Source organism: Anomaloglossus baeobatrachus, chromosome 2 (genome assembly GCF_048569485.1).
Source record: "Anomaloglossus baeobatrachus isolate aAnoBae1 chromosome 2, aAnoBae1.hap1, whole genome shotgun sequence".
In the NCBI taxonomy this organism is placed as follows: Eukaryota; Metazoa; Chordata; class Amphibia; order Anura; family Aromobatidae; genus Anomaloglossus; species Anomaloglossus baeobatrachus.
Window position 1 is genome coordinate 108,931,900 of NC_134354.1, and position 22,725 is coordinate 108,954,624.

General features: G+C 48.6%; 1 protein-coding gene across 3 annotated transcripts in view; it reads left to right on the forward strand.

Annotated features, from left to right (window-relative positions):
* Nucleotides 1-22,725, forward strand: part of SPAG5 (sperm associated antigen 5) — a 320,831-nt gene that overhangs the window by 58,736 nt on the left and 239,370 nt on the right. For all 3 annotated transcript variants that reach the window (XM_075335260.1, XM_075335262.1, XM_075335261.1), the window contains exon 6: nucleotides 7,677-7,769. In XM_075335260.1, the coding sequence (XP_075191375.1) occupies nucleotides 7,677-7,769 (93 nt within the window). The remainder of the gene's footprint in view (nucleotides 1-7,676; nucleotides 7,770-22,725) is intronic.

Sequence of the window (22,725 nt, forward strand, 5' to 3'; positions counted from 1 at the left end):
CCGTAATTCACGACTAGTGAGTCCGACATATATTAAGTCACAGGCACACGTGGCGTAATAAATTACGCCCGTGCTACTGCAAGAAATATATTGTCGGATCTCAAATGTTTTGGAGCCGTCCGAGGAAGTAAAGGATGTTGCCCTGAGGATGTTCCCATGACGACACGCAATGCATGAGCCACATGGATATGATCCACAGATAGGACGTCCCATCATGAATGGTGGTTTCTTTTGTGCCACATAATGGCTTTGGACCAACATGTCGCGCAGGCTTCGGCCCCGACGTGCCGTCATGAGGGGTCGGTCGGGAAGCATATCTTTCAGCACTGGTTCTGTTTGTAAAACAGACCAGTGTTTAGTTAATATGCCACGGATGTGGTCCCATTGGCGGTTGAATGAGGAAATAAAGCGCACCTTAGATTCAGCAGGCTTCGTCTTGTCAGGATTAAAACGCAAAAGTAGTTGGTCTCTTGAAGCTGCTTTAGCGCGTCTATAGGCCTTTTTAATGGATCTGGCACTGTAGCCCCTCTCCCTGAACCTATCACGCATCTCACTGGCTCGACCCTCAAATGTATCCGTCTCTGAGCAAATCCGTTTAAGGCGGATAAATTGCCCGGTAGGGATCGCATTGATGGTAGATTGTGGATGGCCAGAAGATGCATGTAACAGGGCATTCACAGAGGAGGGTTTCCGATAAATGTCAGTGGTCAGAAGACCCTGATCATTAATGGAAATACCAATATCCAAAAAATCAACCCTAGACGGATCAGCCTGATAGGTGAGATAGATGTTATAGGAGTTGGAGTTCAAGTGGCGCACAAAGCCCTCAAGCTCCAGGGCGGTCCCCCCCCAGATGACAAAGATGTCATCAATGAAGCGGAGCCAGCACTGCACATGGGAGCTAGCCGGCACGCCGTCGCCGAAAACCTCCCTCTCCCAGTAACCCAGGAAGAGGTTTGCGTACGAAGGCGCGCACGCCGCCCCCATCGCAGTGCCGCGCCGCTGGAGGAAGAGCCGCTCACCGAAGGTGAAGGCATTGTGCGTCAGTACGAACTCCAACAATTCCAGAATCAGGTGTTGTAATGGTGGTGCCCAGTTACTCATACCCAGGAAATACTCAACTGCCTGCAGGCCATGCTCATGACAGATGTTGGTATATAAGGTCTCAACATCCAGAGTCGCCAGCAAAATCCCACGCTCAACTGTCAGGCCATTAATCCTCCTAAGGACGTCCGAAGTGTCTCTAACATGGGAGGGCAGCGTCTCAACCAGAGGTTGGAGATAAAAATCAATAAATTTGCATACTGCATCGCATAGCCCTCCGATGCCAGAGACAATCGGACGTCCAGGGGGAACCCGAGGGTTTTTATGTATTTTAGGCAAAAGGTAGAACGTGGGCGTTACTGGCATATCTGGAAGGAGACCATCATACATCTTCTTAGTAATGGTACCCGAGGCAAGAGCATTCTCGAGTATGAGAGTCAACTGGGTCAGGAAACCATTAGTTGGATTGGAGGGGAGCATCTGGTAGAAGTCTGTATTTCTCAATTGTTTGTACACCTCACGCTCATACATGGCAGAAGGCCAAACCACCACGTTACCCCCCTTGTCCGCTGGTTTAATGATTACTCCCTCTAGTTTCCTCAGTTCCTCGAGGGCTCGCTGATGTTTAACAGCAAGGTTATTATTATTTGTTCTCTTAGAGAGGGATCTCAGGTCACCCATAACTAAGTCATGGAAGACTTGTACCTGAGGACACAGCGAAAACGGGGGGAACGTGGTGGAGCGCGGATACAAACGTGTAGGAAAAATATTATCCAACTCACCAGATGCCTGTCCCTCCAATTCCTCAAGTGTCCGCACAGCCTCCTCCTCCCTCTCGACGGTGCAAGGGTTCAGGCTCGGTCCTCTAGCATGTATTTTATGGAGGAACACCTTTCTGAGGAACAGATTCAGGTCCTTAGCGACTGTAAAAAGATCAAAATTACAATCAGGTACAAAGGTTAAACCTAGTTTTAGGACCTCAATCTGGTCAGTAGTCAATTGGACCTGAGATAGGTTAATCACCTCCAGTTGGTTGGAATTGCCCTTCTTTGGAATTGCTCCCAAGGTGGATTTTCCAAGGGCTGGTGATGTTTTCTCGGGTCTATTTTTACCCGAAAAACCTCTCGTTACAGGTCTAGATGAGGCCTGAGATGTAGAACTTTCATCCTCCACTGAGGAGATGGAGGAGGCTGACACGGAATGAGGGAGTCCGACAAAATTTCTCCTCCGACGTGTTGTCCCTTTCCACCGATACACCTGCTGATTCTTATAATCAGTAACATCACGTTGATATTTTTTTGTTTTATTAGAGACCAACTCCTTTTCCCACTTGACAAATTCCTTATTCATTGTCTCGTGGAAATTAGATAGCTCAGCGGGGGTGAGTTCCTTCGTGGTACGGTCTTGTAGAACAGAAATCTCTTCATCAATGGCACGGAGAGAGGCCTCATTATTGTTAATAAGAAGCCCCATAAAGGACCTGGAGCAAGCAGTAGCTGCTTCCTCCCAGTCCCTTTTGAACGTCTCATCCGTGACATTAAATGAGGGAAAGACCTGTACCCTAAGACCTCTGGGTATTAACCCCCGATCAACATAGCGCTGCATAAATGCCTTGTTCCACCAGAGTCTCATTCTGCGGTTGAACAATACTTTGATTTGGCTGCAAAGTTCCCTGTGACTTCTTGAATCCGCTGAATTGTCCACTTCGCCCTCTGTGTCAAAAACCTGGTTTAATTGAGTTTGCCACGCGGATTCACGGGCTTTTCCCTAGCCCAGGTGATGCTGGAGTAGCCGCCCACGCCTGCTCAGTGTGCTTTAGCTCTGCAGCCGTGACAGGTGCTGCAAATGATTTGATATACACTAGTGTATAAATTTGTCCATTCCCCTCCTTTGTCCACGGTCCCCTGAGGAAGTCATCACGAAATACGTATTGGGACTGCTCCCCCTGTGCGTCTGCATGTGAGTTTTACATTTGGTGGATTCCTTGCCGGGCTATGTGTTTGGGTAAATGTGCCTATGATTCTTTACTTAGTACTGCTCTGTCTTTCACATTGAATCTGTTTGCTGTGAAGGCACTTACACTGGCCCTGCTGGGAATATACCCTTGTGTTTACCCTGCTAGATCCATGCAGCCTCACATGGGGATTTCTTGTTCGCTCTCATGTGTCTTTTTACCTCCTTACCTGTTATAATGTTTTATATCCCATGTAAAATTATATGCTTGACCCAATCAATTAAAGATTTTTCTATGTGCAATTTGCATTGTTGTTGGTGGTTTTTGGGCCATGGGATATAATGGTATATGAGGCAAATCCAAAGACTTCTCTTTTTTGTCGTTTTTTTTTTTTTTTTCTGTCATTTTCAGTTTGAATTTGTCCACGTTCAGCTTTATTTGTTTTGCTCTACATCGGTCCAAAAATTGTATCATCTTCTGATCATGATCCTTGATTGCAGATTCCATATCTTCGCCTTCTCCCACTATAAGGATATCATCTGCTATTGTTTTTACTCCAGGAAGTCCTTCCAAAGCCTGCATCAATTTCTGCTGGAACATCTCCAGAGCAGGTTTTAGTCCCATGGGCAGTCTCAGCCATTTATAGCGTCCAAATGGTGAAGAAAATGTTGTCAATAAACTTGATTCTTCAGTCAGTTCCACATGCCAGAATCCTTTTTTGACATCACATACATAACATTTTTTAGCCTTTGATAGATCTGGGAGAACATCCTCCAATGTTGGCATCGGGTAATGATTTCTTTTCAGCGCCTTGTTGAGTGGCTTCGGATCAATGCATATTCTTAACTTGCCTGATGGTTTCTGCACTATGACCAAACTGCTGATCCAATCTGTACTCTTCTGGACTGGTTCTATCATGCCTCTTTTCTGTAAATCTTGTAGCTCTACTTTCAGTGGTTGCATTAAAGCTACAGGTACCCTTCTTGTAGGTAATCTGGTAGGCTGCACGGTTTTATCACTTTCTAGCCTGTATTTACCTTCAAAACATCCATCACCTTCAAATAAATCAGCATACTCCATTTTTATTTTTTGAAAGTCCAAATTGCGCTCTGCATTTAGTTTGGGATTTGGTATATCCTGGGAAACCTCAACAAACATAATGTTCTGCGACTGTACTTTTATTAAGTCCATTGCCTGCACTGCTTTTACTCCCAATATTGGTACATGGTTCCCACCATGCAGCACGGTACATTCAGCTCTGTAACTTTTCCTGTTACATGGGTTCCGTATTTTGAGCTTACATGTCCCCATAGGTTTCAGAACACTTTTGTTGTACATCACCAGTACCTTGTCCGTTGGCTCAATGGAAACCTGTTTGTTCAGCAGAGCACTTGGAATTACATTGCAGCTTGCTCCACAATCCAGCTGAAGTCTAATGGGCTTCTCATCCAACAGGAAGGTTGCATAGAGCTGCTTGGCATCCTTGACTACTGGCTGCCTGATTACATTGACATTCTCTGTTGCAGGTTGCAGCTGTAGCCATGTAATGTCCTCTGCACTGTCAGTGTCTGGTGTCACAGTGTGGACCTGTTTATGCTGTTTGCTTATTCCCAGCCTGCAGACAGCTGAGAAATGATTCTTCTTGCCACATAACCTGCAGATTTCGCCATATGCTGCACACTTGGTCTTGTCTCTATCATTTCTCTTACCACAATATTTGCAGTGGATCGTGCTTATAGGGGAGCTTGGTCTTGTCTTTCCTTTCATAGATACTGCATGTACCTCATCATCATCATCATTCTCACTGGTGCCTGCCATCATCTTCAGGCTGCGCTTTGTCAGCTCTGCAGATTTGCATGGATCTCTCTAAGGTCAGCTCTTCGTCTCTGAGTAAACGTTCCCTGAGGTGAGTGTCCATAATGCCACATACAATTCTGTCTCTTATGAGGCTATCTCTGATTTCCCCAAAGCCACATGTTGCAGCCAATGTCCTCAGCTCTGTCACATATCTGTCTACATTTTCACCATCCGCCTGCTGTCTTGTGAAAAACTTGTATCTCTCCACAGTCTCATTTCTCTTGGGGTCACAGTGCTTATCAAATGCCTCCACAATCTCTGCTAGGACGAGGTGGTCTGTGTCTGGCAGTAAGGTCTGGGCTAGTTCTCTGCCTTTTTCCCCAATTAAGTAATAAAAGAGCTTTACTCTACGTTTGTCATCACTGGGGGCCACTGTCAGATCCACATACAGAGAAAACTCCTCTTTCCAGTGTCTCCATGCCTGGGATAGATTACATGATGAGACATCCAGTTTCTGAGGGGGCTTCAGACCAGTCTCCATCTTGTATAATGACAGGAAATCTGTACTCACAGTTGCTATGATGTTCTGTACAGTCCCAGTCTCACACACAAGCTCTGAGGATTTGCAGGTGTCACATGGAGGTTCTGTGCCCAGCTGCCACCATGTTCTGTTGTTGTGTCTCTCAGAAATCACACTCAGTGGAGATCTTCAGGCTATTTATTAGGTGGTATTGTCAGCTATAACATCTCTCTCTTCTGCCTGCACTCTGTCTGCAGTACCAGCGAATTCCCACTTGCTTGTAAACACATACAAGAAGAGAGACCCCTAGAGGCCCCTAGGGGACATACAGCATATACATATTGCTACAGTTATCACACAGGATGGAGCTAGGTACACAGTCTAATCTAATGTACACACTGTGTGATCCCACTCTGTCCATATCTGTGGGCACAGAGCTGTAATGTGTAATCCCGCTCCATCAACCTATATTGGAGAAGGAATATTGGTGTAATGTGAGTGACCCCCCCCCCCCCTCCCCTACTATGTCAACCTTTATGGGATTAGTGGTGTAATGTGTGACCCCTGATCCATAAATTTCTATGTGAGCAGTGGTGTACTGTGACCCCGCTCCGTCCACTACATTACTGCTACCGACAAAATGGACAGAGCCGGTTGGAGAGAGGGGTATAACTCAAAAGAAATGCACTTTAGAAATTCTATAAGATTTCGGGGGGCGTCGTTGAATACCCCGGGCCATCCTTCCTCAGTGCTGCCACACGACAGTATGGCAGACTGGTCCTTCTTCTCATAATTGGCTAGTGGTTTTCTTTAATAGGGTGGAATTGCTTATATCTGAAATGTTTAGGAATGACATGTTCATTTTATACTTATTAAAAATATCCCGTTTACTACAAAAATACTTTCTAAGATGCAAAGAATATACGTGCATATCGGCCAATTAAGATCAAAGTGATCTTGTGAAAAGTGCATAGTGCTGTAGGGAGGGTAAGGAAAGAAATAATGGTCAGGGTAAGTTAGGATAGAGGGGGAATTCTTATTCTTTCTTTTATGCTTAATCTTGTCCTAATTAAAAAATAAAAAAAAAATAAAAAAAATCTGTCCCCTGCCTTACCGCAGAGGTTGGTACCCTAAAAATAGATGTGATCACCGAACAGAAAGAGAAGAGAACTGTCTGAGGACTTTTAACCTTGAGATTGTTGATATTTTTCAACAATTTTAGTTAAGTGCATCTCCAGAGATCTTGATGTTCCTTTGTTCACGGGGCACAATATAATCAAGAAGTCTACAATGCATAGCACTGTAGCTAATCTCCCTGGACGTAAACGGTAGGGAAAAATTGATGAAAAGTTGCAACACAGGATAGTCTGGATGGTGGATAAGCAGCCCCAATGCAGATCCAAAGCTGTATATTGTGAAATCTGGTGACAGATGCACTTTGATTCAGACTGATCTACTGTGCATAGTATTTGTCTAGTTCAGGACACTTGGTAACCCTGTTAGCAGTTTGTTTTATACATTTGTAATGTCTTACCTATGTATATCCTTATAAGTAAATCTCTGATAACATGGGATTAATAATAATAATAATAATAATAATAATCATTTTTATTTCTATAGCGCCAACATATTCCGCAGCGCTTTACAATTCAGAGGGGACATGTACAGACAATGAGACAATACAAAATAACAAAATTCAGATAAAAGGAGGCGTGAGGGCCCTGCTCGTAAGCTTACAATCTATGGAGAAAATAGGGGAGGCACAAAAGGTGAATGGGGGGGAGAAAAGCTTGTCATATATGGTCCAGCCATCGATTTAATGGGTATTCAAAAGCAGCTGCATGAACCCGTCGGTGAGACTTTATACAGGTACAGGGGACGAGAACTGGAAGTAAATTTTTTGAAGGGCAGAAAGGGACTAGATTAGATCAGGGCAGTGAGGTGATAGGCTAGTCTAAAGAAAAGCGTTTTTAGGGCCCGCTTAAAGGTGTGGATGTTGGGAATTAATCGGATTTCTCTGGGTAGTGTCTTGCAGAGCATAGGCGCAGCTCGTGGGAAATCTTGAAGACGGGAGTGTGAGGTTGGAATTGTTGAGGATGTCAGTCTTAAGTCATTAGCAGAGCGGAGGGCACGGGTGGGGTGATAGACAGAGATGAGGGAGGAGATGTAGGGTGGTGCGGAACTGTGGAGAGCTTTGTAAGTGAGAGTGATAAGTTTATATTGGATTCTGTAACGGATAGGCAACCAGTGCAATGACTGGCAAAGATTCTTTGTTTATCTTTGTATTTAATAATGATCTTTTATATGTCTTGAGTTTTAGAGGAAATTTGAATAATCTAATGTGAATATGTTCTGCTGTAGACATCGCACAAGAGCGAAGCTTCATCTTTAATAGAGTTTGCAAAGAATCTGTACGAAAATACGCAAAAAGACCGAACAGATCTGCAGCGACAGGTGAGAGCGAACCGCTATATCCCAAATCCTAATTGCATAGCATCACTATTTTGTGTCTCTGCCTTTTAATAAGTTTCTGGGTAAGAAGTTATTGGAGTTTTGTTTTTTGTTTCTTTTTCCTCCAAAACTTTCCTACATTATACAAACAGAATAGTAGAGAAGTTACCTTTCAAAGTGGTTTTCCTGTTTTAGGTTAATTAAATAATTGTTGGTATCCATTTCTCAGATGAGATCAGGATTACTTACCTATATATCAACAGCAAATCGAGCTTTTCAAAATGGTGACAATTTGAAGCTTTAAAGTATACTTAAAAATTTTTTTTTTATTTTGTTCTATGATGTAACTCTGTTATGTTGTATAATATTCAATAAAAAAAAGTAGAATTTTTATTCTATGGCACTTTTATGGTATTTTTATTCTATGGAAAAGTGCAGCTGCAACAGTGCATTTATCTAGTAGAAGGCTGGCACAAGGTAGAGGGGTGGGGGGGGGTTGCCTCAGCACTGGTGGGTCAAGCTATCTTCTCAAACTCCTAGGCCAGTCATGTCGAACCTTTTACAGGCCGTGTGCCCAAACTGTAGCCCTAAACCCAATTTTTTTTCCCGAACTGCCAATCAATCCTATTATGTAAATAATTGATTTTAACCTTTCCTTTGCCGTCTTCTCTTCTCTTCAGCAGGGGGCATGCTTACCACACATTGAAGCTGAGCCCCTGCCCTTTCCAGACACAGCAGTTGGATTGATCTTTCTGGAAAAAATTGCAGCATATTGAACAGAGATTTCAGCACGGAATGCAATCAGATTTCACCTGTAATCCACATCTACATTTTTAATGTCTGGACATCTTGAAATCCCATAAAGACGTATGAGTTTCTACCCTCCCCCTTCATTGTGTAGTTATGCCCCCCTTCCTGGGCCACTTCCTGGTAAACATGTCCCCCATCCTGATATATATTTCCTACATTCTGGTATATTTGTTACCATCATGGCCCAATCCTGGTAAATATTCCTCATCCTGGTAAATGTTCCCCCATCCTGGTAAATGTTCCCCCATCCTGGTAAATGTTCCCCCACCCTGGCATGTTTTCCCCATCCTGGCATGTATGTTTCTTCCATCCTGACATGCATGTTTCCCCCATGCTGGCACCCCCCCCCTCCCCAAAACAGCCGCACACATGTTTAAAAAAAAAACCACACACAACAACTCGCCTTCCAGCACCCGCTCCACCGCTGCGCGTCTCTGGGTACTCAGTTCCTGCGCGGCCAGAAGGCATCATTACGCCGGCGTCGCTTACTGACGCTCCTCCGTCTCCTAGGCAACAAACCTGCGGCATAGGAGAGGAGGAGTGTCAGAGCGAGGAGAAATGTTTCCTCCGCTCCAACACAACTTTGAACTGCCGGCACGACCACACCAGCAGTGCAAAGCGGCTACATGAGGCAACAGCGCGCATGCCATAGGTTCACCATCACTGTCCTAGGCCTTTTGATATCAAGCCTTCTCGATTTCCCTTTTCCCTGCAGGCACTATCAAGCTATGTTCACACGTTTTATTTGCAGTGTTTTAGTCCTAACAAAAACCTGATCTTGTGGCAGGATGTCTCCTGGGAGTCATCTGCGTTTTTTCTGTGATGTCAAGATCAGCAGGGGTTCAAAAACCCGAGTGCTGGGCCGGGCCAGGATTGACCTGGATCCGGCGCTTGGGTGGTAAAAAAAAAAAAAGTAAAGCAAGCACGCTATACTATACTATATGCTATACTACATGGGGGCAGGAGGGTGAAGCATGATATAGTGGATGGGAGAAAACATCGCCACGCTCACTATACAAGCCGGTCGCACCCACTAACCCAGCTGGTCACACCCAATAACCTGGAAGGAGGCCATACATTCTAGGCTCAACCGTACCTGCTCCCGCAGCCCCTGTTTCTTCGGTGCCACTCATCAGCCTCATGCATATTCACTGCTTCCCACCCCCCCCCTTCCCTCACTGAAATCTGTGAATGGTTGCAGTCAGACGTGCCCCCAGCCTGTGTGACAGCATCTGACTGCAACCAATCACATACCTGGCCTGCGGGTCTATCGTACAGTAAAAAAATAAATAAAAATGACTTGGGGTCCCCCCCATATTATGATACCCGGCACAGATCTAGCCTACAGCTACGGGCGGCAGCCCCCAGCTGTGGGCTTTATCTTGGCTGGTTATCAAAATAAGAGGAACTGCATGCTGTTTTTAATTATTAAATAATTTAAAAAAAAAATAAATAAATAACAGTGTGCAGTCCCCCCCCAATATTGATACCCAGCCAAGATAAAGCCTACTGCTGGGGGCTGGCATTTTCAGGCTGGAGAGACTCAGCCTACAGCCACTCAGGATTGTCACATCCATTAGATGCGACAATTCCAGCACTAAACCCAGCTCTTCCTGAATTGCCTTGGTGCGGTGGCAATCGGGGTAATATCATTGGTTAATTGCAGTTCATAGCTGCGACTAAGCCCTAGATGGGTAATGGCAGGCGTCTGAGACACCCCCATCACCAATCTGTAATAATTGAAAAGAAATAAACACAAACACCGAAAAAATCCTTTATTTGAAATAAAATACAGAGAGCCCCCTATTTCACCACTTTATTAACCCCATAATCACAAAGGTGATGAAGGTTTGACATAATCCACACGAGGTCCCACGATAATTCAGCTTCTGCTACATCTGAAGATCTCAGCGAGTGCCATAGAACAGGACTGCCCACTGTGAGCTCCAGAGAATGAATGAGCCGCGTGATCACCGATCACAGCTGGCGATACCTGTGACCGTAAATAGCCTGAGTGAGGTCACCTCTTAATGCGTTGCTCATTCATTCTCTCTACACTAGACCCACAGACCGGGTCTGTGGTTGGTTGCAGTGAGATGCTGGGGGCGCGTCTGACTGCAACCAATCACAGATGAAAGCTGTGAATATGTAATTAACGGGGAAGTGTAGGAGCCGCCGGAGGTAGAACCACACCGGTGATCAGTAAATATACCGCGCCTGCTCCAATCCCCACCACCATTTTAAAGTGTCGGCCAGATGCCCTGAATACATTCTAGGCTAGAACCGTTTTTTTTTTTATTAATCTGGTTACACCTGCCGATCCAGGGTATCCTATCACTAGGGTGAAAAACCGTAGCAAAAGTGCTGAAAAGAATTGACATGCACATTCTTTTCAGAACGCAGCAAAACAAAAGGTATTTCACAAAACAGTCAGGAAAAAATCCTGACGTGTGTGTGTGTGTGTGTGTGTATGAGATTTTGAGAAATCTCATAGACTTTGCTGGGACTGTAAAAAGCAGCGTTTTATTAGCATGAATTCGCATTAAACCAAGGTAAATCTGCAGCTAAAAAACGTCTAGTGTGAACATAGCCTTATAGAAGAGCCAAGATCTCCTCCCATAGATCTTAGGCATTTTCTTACGTTTTCAACTGCTGAGTGCATACCCACTTGAGTGTCTGAGCAGAATATACTGTTATCTTGGCCACACAGGACCTTATGTGGCAGTGAAGAATGCCCTTCATGTTAAGCATGAGTCTGCCTCTCCTCAGGTTTCCTTCTGTTGGCACCGACTGTAACAGGTGTCCTTTACTAGCCACATGGATTGTAATGATCTCTTCCCGAGGGAGTGGAATCATGTAAATACATGACCAGGCCCAATGATCTTTTCTACTTTTCATGAGTTACTTGCTTAGTGGTGCGACACCTTACTCTGTCCATCCTATGGTTGTTTTTCTCCGGAGGAACCAACTTTCCTCTTTCCAATGCAAATGCTACCCATGATCCAACGGATGAGAAGATTGGCAATCACTTTGTGGAGGTCACCTGAGCTGTAGTATGTTTGTTTAAACGTAATAAGAATATCTGTGTATATAACTAATCAAAATGTAAATGTAGATGCAAAATTATCTGTCTGTCTATGTAGCAATTGCACAGACCTATAGTATAATTCAAAGTTGTACAATCATGAAGGAGTTAACTAAAGATGATGAAGCCAGAATGTGAAGCTGTAAGAAGTGTTATCAGTAATGTTCACATAGAAGGAATGTATGGGAGGCAGGCAGGCAATGTGATGTGAGAAATTGGGGAGTGAAAAGCATTCCTTGTTAGCTTCAAGGTTATTCATGCTTACGGTATAATTGGATCTATCTTATTAAACCAGTTCAGTTGGTGATGCTGGCTGAAAAGAGAGCATGTCTGTGTTCTTTGTCTTATATACATTGATATATATATATATTGGCACCGATACACAGCTTATACGGCGTCGTCTCTGGATATCCCAAATGAGGACTCCATTAGCAGTCTTCAACGCAAATTCCTCCCTTGACAACTTGTGTCAGCAAGGCCTGTATGGCCTGGTCTAGGCAGCTAAGGGCCTTCTTCTGGAGCCCTGTAGGAAAATCTACTGAATCTCTTCTCTTAAGGCTACTTTACACACTGCGATATCGGTCCCGATATCGCTAGTGTGGGTACCCGCCCCCATCTGTTGCGCGACACGGGCATATCGCTGCCCGTGCCGCACAACATCGCCCAGAGCCGTCACACATACCTGTCCGGCGACGTCGCTGTGACGGGCGAACCGCCTCCTTTCTAAGGGGGCGGTCCATGCGGCGTCACAGCGACGTCACTGAAACGTCACTGAAACGCCGCCCAATCGCAGCGGAGGGGCGGAGATGAGCGGGACGTAACATCCCGCCCACCTCCTTCCTTCCGCATAGCGGCCGGGAGGCAGGTAGGGAGAGCTTCCTCGCTCCTGCGGCGTCACACGCAGCGATGTGTGCTGCCGCAGGAACGAGGAACAACCTCGTTACTGCTGAAGTAACGATAATTGGGAATGGACCCCCGTGTCGCCGATTAGCGATTTTTCACTGTTTTGCAACGATGCAAAATCGCTAATCGATGTCACACGCAACGGCATCGCTAATGCGGCCGGATGTGCGTCACGAATTCCGTGACCCCAACGACTCCGCATTAGCGATGTCGAAGCGTGTAAAGCCCGCTTTAGTTTCTACACAACACAAAATTTCTTTTATAGGAATTTTCTTGTGTTTTATTGCCAATATGCCCAATATCACACTCCTCCACTGCAGATATCCATTTCTGTCCCTCTTTAAGAAGTCAGTGTACTCCTTTAGAGAATTGCCTCTACTTCCCCTTGCATGTGCCCAGAGACCTCCTGTGGTGGTTGTCATTCAGTGCTCTGCTCAGCAGAAAGTCTTTCATTGCCATCTATTGGAAGGTGGTGACAACCGATGTCAATCTCTCAGGATGTGGAGAGGGTTGGCACAGCATACTATTTCAGGTCTCTGGTTGCTAGAGGGGTCTCGGCTACAGATCAATCACCTTTTAACTTGAGACTGTCTTTTTAGTTAAAGGGAATCTGTCAGGTGCAATATGTACCCAGACCCAGGAGCAGTTCTGGGTGCATATTGCTAATCCCTGCCTAACCGTACCAGCATTTTGTAGCATAGATAAAGAGATCTTAATAAAAAGTATTTCTAAAGATCTTTTATCTTATGATAATGAGCGCAGGGACTAGTCCCAAGAGCATTGTATCCCCCAACTAAGCCCTCTTAGCATGTTAGTACCCCCACAGGAGTGTACTAACATGCTATTCAATGCAGCGTCACCGATGGTGCCGCACATACTTGTGTCTGCGCTTCTGAATGGCGGGCACTTCCGGTCATGCGCAGTAGACGTCTCTGAAGCAGGAACGCGTACACCCGGCTTCATACTGCGCATGACCGGAATTGCCTGGCATTCAGAAGCGCTGCCACAGTGGACACAGGTGATGCTGAATTGAATAGCATGTTAGTACACCCCTGTGCGCATACTAACATGCTAAGAGGACATCTTTTGGAGGGATATAACGGCCTGGGGACTAGTCCACTCGCTCACTAGTATAAGATAAAAGATCTTTAGTAACACTTTTTCTATCGCTTTATCTATGCTACCAGATACAGGGACAGTTAGGCAGGGAATATAAACACGCACCCAGAACTGCTCGTGGCTCTGGGTACATATTGCACCTGGCAGGTTCCCTTTAATTATCAGTGTACCCTCTCCCCTACTCAGGGATTCTCCTGTTTGAGTACATCAACATCAGTGTTTTATCGGAGTCTCCAGAGAGCACTAGGAGCCCGTCGGCCAGGAGGGAATCTGACCGTGGGGTTCCTGTTCCACATTTCTGAGGTGAAAAACTGGGACTTGGATTTGTACATTCAAGAAACCTTCGATGCAAGAGTGGATTCTTCAGTTCAAACTATGTTTTGTTTTAACATTGGCCCATGAACCTTGCCCTGGTTGAACCTTTAATTTTTTTTTCTTACATCCTGGTAAAGGATTGCTCCTAATTTCTTATCTTGCAAGATGGCATTTGTAGTGACAATCACCTCTAATTGTAAGATGTCTGAGCTTGAAGCACTGCCCTGCAAATCTTTCTCTCTAGTTCTCGCTCAGGAGAAGTTGGTCTTACATCCCTTTCAGTCTTTTCTTCCAAAGCTGTAAAGCGCTGTGGTGTGTGTGTGTGTAAAATAAAAAAAAAAAAAAAAAAAATATATATTATAACACGTGTGTGTGCAGTCTATACATACATGCACAATATACATATACTAATATATACACAAATATAATTTCTTCGGCGCTCTATTGGGAGACCCAGACGATTGGGGTGTATAGCACTGCCTCCGGAGGCCACACAAAGCAATTACACTAAAAAGTGTAAGGCCCCTCCCCTTCTGGCTATACACCCCCAGTGGGATCACTGGCTCACCAGTTTTCTGCTTTGTGCGAAGGAGGTCAGACATCCACGCATAGCTCCACTGTTTGTAGTCAGCAGTAGCTGCTGGCTCTATCGGATGGAAGAAAAGAGGGCCCATATAGGGCCCCCAGCATGCTCCCTTCTCACCCGTGGTGGTGCTTGTAAGGTTGAGGTACCTATTGCTGGTACGGAGGCTGGAGCCCACATGCTGTTTTCCTTCCACATCCCCCTGAGGGGCTCTGTGGAAGTGGGATCCTGCCGGCCCCCAAGCCCTGGGGCCGGGCTCCATCCACAGACCCATAGAACCTGCTGGATTGGGAGCGGGAGTGCCGTTCAGGGACATGGCCCTGCAACTTCAGGTACTCTGTGTCCCCGGCAGGCACGGACACTCTCAGGGCTTGCTGAGCGTTATAGTGCGCCGGGGACAGTGGCGCTGTACGCTGGGGGTTAGGTCACTGCAGCTTTGCTGAGTGACGATTGTGTGTTGGGAACTACTGCGCCGACCGCTCCTGGAGCGGCGGCGCAGCTGCGACTTGTAGTGCGCCGGGGGCTTGGCGCCGACCGCGCTTGTACGGCGGCGGCGTTTTTTAACTTTAGCCCCCGGCTTCTGCGGCCTAGCGCCGCTTCGTTCCCGCCCCCACCCTGTCAATCAGGGTAGGGGAGAGACGCTGCTCAATGGCTGCGCCGAGGGCTGGAGCCTTATTTACATGCTCCAGCCCTCTCACTAGGCACAAGGGGAAGCAGACTTCCCGCTCTTCGTCGGTGTACGCCCAGGGCCCGCCCCCCCTCTCCACAAGGACGCCGGCAGCCATTACACATGCGATCTGGCTGGAAGGAGGCAGCAGGCTCTGGGAGACCCAGACTAGAGGGATTTCTGGCGACCACACACCGCTCCTAAGCGGGTGGTAAGCTGCACAGTAGTGCAGGCCCCACTAGTGCCTCAGTGATATATTAGTGTACTTCTTTATTGGTACCATATATATATATACATATATTTATATAGTGCACTGTAAGGTCGCTTCTGGCTGGACACTCTGTACTGCTCTGAGGACGCAGCAACATGTCATCCGCAAAACGCAAGGCTGCCAAGGCACGGGCTGTGTACACTGTTTGTACTGCATGTGGGGCTAATCTACCAGCAGGCTCCAATGATTCACATTGTGTGCAATGTTCAGTCCCAGTGGCACTTCGCCAGCCAGAGCCTATTGTGGTGGTAGCCCAGGCAGAGACGCCTGTGAACCCTGCCCCGGTGACGGGGACAGACTTTGCAGTGTTTGCTGATAAAATGTCTGAGGCTATGACAAGGATCCTGGAGACCTTGCAGGCCAGGCCAGTTCCTCAGACTATGGACACTGCTGTGGCTATGCTCACTGGTCCCCCTCAGTTGGAACTAATCCGTACTTCAAGGGGGTCTCAAGCATCACAGGCTGAAGTCTCTGACTCAGATGACAGTCCCAGGCAGCCTAAGCGTGCTCGCTGGGAAAGACCCTCGACGTCATCACACTGCTCAGGGTCTCAGCGAGAAGAGTCTCTCTGTGATGAGACTGAGGACGGTGATCAGGAGTCTAATCCTGAGGCCCCTCTCAATCTGGATGCCCCTGATGGTGACGCCATGGTTAATGACCTTATATCGGCGATTAATAGGCTGTTGGATATTTCTCCCCCAGCCCCTTCTGCAGAGGAGGCAGCTGCACAGCAGGAGAAGTTCCATTTCCTGTATCCCAAGCGTAAATTAAGTGCTTTTTTGGACCACTCTGACTTCAGAGAATCAATCCAAAAGCACGACGCTCATCCAGACAAGCGTTTCTCTAAACGTTCTAAGGATACCCGTTATCCTTTTCCCCCTGAAGTGGCCAAACGCTGGACCCAGTGCCCAAAGGTGGATCCCCCAATTTCCAAGCTGGCGGCTAGATCCATAGTCGCAGTAGAAGATGGCGCTTCACTTAAAGATGCCAATGACAGACAGATGGACCTTTGGTTGAAATCTGTCTATGAAGCTATCGGCGCGTCGTTTGCTCCAGCATTCGCGGCCGTGTGGGCACTACAGGCTATTTCAGCTGGTTTAGCACAGGTGGATGCTATCATGCATCCAGCAGTGCCACAGGTGGCGTCCCTAACTTCGCAAATGTCTGCGTTTGCGGCCTATGCTATCAATGCTGTCCTAGAGTCTACGAGCCGTACCTCTATGGCGGCCGCCAATTCTGTGGTTTTGCGCAGAGCCTTATGGTTAAAGGACTGGAAAGCAGATGCTGGTTCCAAAAAATGCTTAACCAGCTTGCCATTATCTAGAGACAGACTGTTTGGTGAGCCATTGGCTGAAATCATAAAACAGTCCAAGGGTAAGGACTCTTCCTTACCACAGCCCAGAGCAAGTAAACCTCAACAGAAAAAGTGGCAGTTGAGGTTTCGGTCCTTTCGAGGCTCGGGCAAGCCCCAATTCTCCTCGTCCAAAGGGACTCAGAAAGGACAAGGGAGCTCAGATTCCTGGCAGGCTCACTCACGCCCCAGGAAAGCAAATGGAGGAACCGCTTCCAAGGCGGCTACCTCATGACTTTCGGCCTCCTCCCTCCGCATCCTCGGTCGGTGGCAGGCTCTCCCGCTTTTGCGACATTTGGCTGTCACAGGTCAAAGACCGGTGGGTAACAGACATTTTGTCTCGCGGGTACAGAATCGAGTTCAGTTCTCGGCCTCCACTTCGGTTCTTCAGAACCTCCCCACACCCCAACCGAGCAGATGCCCTGCTGCAGGCGGTGGACTCTCTAAGAGCAGAAGGAGTCGTGATCCCTGTCCCCCCTCTGGAACGGGGCCGAGGATTTTACTCCAACCTCTTTGTGGTTCCAAAAAAGGACGGCTCCTTCCGTCCCGTTCTGGACCTAAAACTGCTCAACAAGCATGTGAACGCCAGGCGGTTCCGGATGGAATCCCTCCGCTCAGTCATTGCCTCAATGTCCCAAGGAGATTTCCTAGCGTCAATAGACATCAAAGATGCTTATCTTCACGTGCCGATTGCTACGGAGCACCAACGCTTTCTGCGCTTCGTGATAGGAGACGAACATCTTCAGTTCGTGGCTCTGCCATTTGGTCTGGCGACAGCCCCCCGGGTGTTCACCAAGATCATGGCAGCAGTGGTAGCAGTCTTGCACTCTCACGGACACTCTGTGATCCCTTACTTGGACGATCTATTGGTCAAGGCACCCTCTCAGGAGGCATGCCAACTCAGCCTGAATTTTGCACTGGAGACTCTCCAGGCGTTCGGGTGGATCATCAACTTCCCAAAGTCAAATCTGTCACCGACCCAATCACTAACGTATCTTGGCATGGAGTTTCATACTCTCTCAGCGATAGTGAAGCTTCCGCTGAGCAAGCAGAGGTCACTACAGACGGGGGTGCAGGCTCTCCTTCAGAGTCAGTCGCACTCCTTAAGACGCCTTATGCACTTCCTCGGGAAGATGGTGGCGGCAATGGAGGCGGTTCCGTTTGCGCAGTTTCATCTGCGTCCACTTCAATGGGACATTCTCCGCCAATGGGACGGGAAGTCAAAATCCCTGGACAGGAAAGTCTCCCTTTCCCAGACGGCCAAGGACTCTCTGCAGTGGTGGCTTCTTCCCACCTCATTATCACAGGGAAGATCCTTTCTACCACCGTCCTGGGCGGTGGTCACGACAGACGCGAGTCTGTCAGGGTGGGGAGCAGTGTTTCTCCACCACAGGGCTCAGGGTACGTGGACTCAGCAGGAGTCCAGCCTTCAGATCAATGTTCTGGAAATCAGAGCGGTGTTTCTTGCCCTGCTAGCCTTCCAGCAGTGGCTGGAAGGGAAGCAGATCCGAATTCAATCGGACAACTCCACAGCGGTGGCATACATCAATCACCAGGGCGGGACTCGCAGTCGGCAAGCCTTCCAGGAAGTCCGGCGCATTATGATGTGGGTGGAAGCCACGGCCTCCACCATATCCGCAGTTCACATCCCCGGCGTAGAAAACTGGGAAGCAGACTTCCTCAGTCGCCAGGGCATGGACGCAGGGGAATGGTCCCTTCACCCGGACGTGTTTCAGGAAATCTGTCGCCGATGGGGAAGGCCGGACGTCGATCTAATGGCGTCTCGGCACAACAACAAGGTCCCAACCTTCATGGCACGGTCTCGCGATCAAAGAGCTCTAGCAGCAGACGCCCTAGTGCAAGATTGGTCGCAGTTCCGGCTCCCTTATGTGTTTCCACCTCTGGCACTCTTGCCCAGAGTGCTACGCAAGATCAGATCCGACTGCAGCCGCGTCATACTCGTCGCTCCAGACTGGCCGAGGAGGGCGTGGTATCCGGATCTGTGGCATCTCACGGTCGACCAACCGTGGGCGCTGCCAGACCGACCAGACTTACTGTCCCAAGGGCCGTTTTTCCATCGGAATTCTGCGGCCCTCAACCTGACTGCGTGGCCATTGAGTCCTGGATCCTAGAGTCTTCAGGCTTATCCCAAGGGGTCGTTGCCACCATGAGACAGGCTAGGAAGCCCACGTCTGCTAAGATCTACCACAGAACGTGGAGGATATTCTTATCCTGGTGCTCTGCTCAGGGAGTGTCTCCCTGGCCATTTGCATTACCTATCCTTCTTTCTTTCCTCCAATCTGGGTTAGAAAAAGGTTTGTCGCTCGGCTCCCTTAAAGGGCAAGTCTCGGCGCTATCTGTCTTTTTTCAGAAGCGTCTAGCACGACTTTCCAAGGTGCGCACGTTCCTGCAGGGGGTTTGTCATATCGTACCCCCGTACAAGCGACCGTTAGATCCATGGGATCTGAACAGGGTACTAGTTGCCCTCCAGAAGCCGCCCTTCGAGCCTCTGAGGGAGGTTTCACTTTCTAGGCTATCACAGAAGGTGGCTTTTCTGGTAGCGATCACATCTCTTCGGAGAGTGTCTGAGCTAGCAGCGCTGTCATCCAAGGCTCCCTTCCTGGTCTTCCACCAGGACAAGGTAGTGCTGCGCCCCATTCAGGAGTTTCTCCCGAAGGTGGTATCCTCTTTTCATCTTAATCAGGATATCTTTTTGCCTTCGTTTTGTCCTCATGCAGTTCATCGGTATGAGAAGGATTTACATTTGTTAGATCTGGTGAGAGCACTCAGAATCTACATTTCCCGCACAGCGCCCCTGCGCCGTTCGGATGCACTCTTTGTCCTTGTCGCTGGTAAGCGCAAGGGGTCGCAGGCTTCTAAGGCCACCCTGGCTCGATGGATCAAAGAACCAATTCTTGAAGCCTACCGTTCTGCGGGGCTTCAGGTTCCGTCAGGGCTAAAGGCCCATTCTACCAGAGCCGTGGGTGCGTCCTGGGCATTGCGACACCAGGCTACGGCTCAACAGGTGTGCCAGGCAGCTACCTGGTCGAGTCTGCACACTTTCACCAAACATTATCAGGTGCATACCTATGCTTCGGCGGACGCCAGCCTAGGTAGAAGAGTCCTGCAGGCGGCAGTTGCCTCCCCGTAGGGGAGGGCTGTCTTGCAGCTCTAACATGAGGTATTTCTTTACCCACCCAGGGACAGCTTTTGGACGTCCCAATCGTCTGGGTCTCCCAATAGAGCGCCGAAGAAGAAGGGAATTTTGTTACTTACCGTAAATTCCTTTTCTTCTAGCTCTTATTGGGAGACCCAGCACCCGCCCTGTTGTCCTTCGGGATTTTTGGTTTGTTTGCGGGTACACATGTTGTTCATGTTGAACGGTTTTCAGTTCTCCGATGTTTCTCGGAGTGAATTTGTTTAAACCAGTTATTGGCTTTCCTCCTTCTTGCTTTTGCACTAAAACTGGTGAGCCAGTGATCCCACTGGGGGTGTATAGCCAGAAGGGGAGGGGCCTTACACTTTTTAGTGTAATTGCTTTGTGTGGCCTCCGGAGGCAGTGCTATACACCCCAATCGTCTGGGTCTCCCAATAAGAGCTAGAAGAAAAGGAATTTACGGTAAGTAACAAAATTCCCTTCTTTCTTTGTCGCTCCATTGGGAGACCCAGACAATTGGGGTGTATAGCTTCTGCCTCCGGAGGCCACACAAAGTATTACACTTTAAAAAGTGTAACCCCTCCCCTCTGCCTATACACCCTCCCGTGCATCACGGGCTCCTCAGTTTTTTGCTTTGTGTTGAAGGAGGCACACATTCACGCAAGCTCCACATTTTAGTCAGCAGCAGCTGCTGACTTTATCGGATGGAAGAAAAGAGGGCCCCAGGGCCCCCGGCATGCTCCCTTCTCACCCCACTATGGTCGGCGGTGCTGTTAAGGTTGAGGTACCCATTGCGGGTACAAAGGCTTGAGCCACATGCCGTTATCCTTCCCCATCCCTTAGTGGCTCTGGGAGAAGTGGGATCCTAACCGGTCCCCATGCACTGGGACCGGGCTCCATCCGCAGCCCCTGGGGGAATCTGACGGACAGGAGACCGGGTATCATCAGGGACAGGCCCTGCTTCTCATGAGGTACTCTGTATCCCCTTGGGGACGGCGCATGGAGCGCCTGTGTAACAGACGCTGCAGCAGCTGCTGTGTGTTTTGGGTCGCCGGGACTACCGCGCCGACCGCGCCTGTTTGCCGGCCACGCTACTAAATTTAGTCCCCGGCTTTTGCGGCCTAGTACCGCATACTCCCGCCCCCGGGCCTGCCAGTCAGGGGTAAGGGCGGGACGCTAGACTGGACGTCAGCGGTGAGGGCTGGAGCATACTTGGTATCCTCCTCCCCCCTCACTGAGCACTGTGGGGCACCAGATTCCCGCACTTTCTGAGGCACGCCCACGGCTCCCTCCTCCTCTGAGAACGCTGGCAGCCATTGTTATCACACTGCTGCCGGGGGAGAACTTCAGACAGAGCTCCACAGCGCTGGGAGGCCCAGGCAGGGAATCTGGTGGACACACAACCGCTGAGGGCGGTCGGTAAGCCGCACCAGTTATCTGGTGCTGGCCCGCCTGGGTGCCGAAGTGTATATATATATATCCATATTGTGTATACATTTGCTCTGTTCGGCCGCATTATTTGCTTGGCTATATACCCTCACTGATTGCTCTGATTGCTCTAAGAGGAGACAACAGCATGTCGTCCGCAAAAAGCAAGGGTGCCAAGGCACAGGCTTATTTTGCAACTTGTACCTCTTGTGCGGCTATGTTACCTGCAGGTTCCACCTACCCTTATTGTGTGCAATGCTCGGCCCCTGTGACACTCACTCAGTCGGAGCCTCAGGCACTGGTGGGACCCTCGGCCCAGGTAGAACCACCGGCTGCCACTGTCCAGGTGGCAGGGACAGAGTTTGCAGTGTTGGCTGAGAAACTTTCTGAGTCACTTTCACAATCCATGGCTCAGTCTATGGACAGATGGTCTGCTAAGATACTAGAAGCTTTGCAGTCCAGACCAGTAACACAGGCCCCGGGCACTGTTGAATCATTGCCCCCAGGCCCCCCTCGGTCGGCGCAGCAAACTGCTCCTGGGGTGACTCCTAGGTCCCACGGGGAGGACTCCAACACGGACCGCAGTCCCAGACCGGCTAAGCGGGCTCGCTGGGAACTTCCCTCGACTTCATCACACTGCTCAGGGTCTCAGCATGAGGACTCTCTGGAGGATGAAACGGAGGTGGCAGATCAGGACTCTGATCCTGACGTGGTTCTCAATCTTGATACACCCGAAGGGGACGCCATAGTAAATGACCTTATAGCGTCCATCAACCAGGTGCTAGAACTTTCTCCTCCAACTCCACAGATAGAGGAGTCAGCTTCACAGCAGGAGAAACACCAATTCAGGTTTCCCAAACGTACACGGAGTGCGTTTTTCGATCACTCCAACTTCAGAGATGCGGTCCAGAAGCACCGAGCATTTCCGGACAAGCGCTTTACTAAGCGCCTTAATGACACACGTTACCCCTTCCCCACTGACGTAGTTAAGGGGTGGGCTCAGTGTCCCAAGGTGGATCCTCCAGTCTCTAGACTAGCGGCTAGATCCATAGTAGCAGTGGCAGATGGTTCATCGCTCAAGGATGCCACTGACAGGCAAATAGAGCTCCTGATGAAATCCATCTATGAAGCCATAGGCGCGTCTTTTGCTCCGGCATTCGCAGCCGTATGGGCACTCCAAGCTATCTCAGCTTGTCTGTCTGAGATTAATGTAGTCACACGTGCCTCTACTCCGCAGGTTGTGTCTTTAACCTCTCAGGCGTCGGCTTTT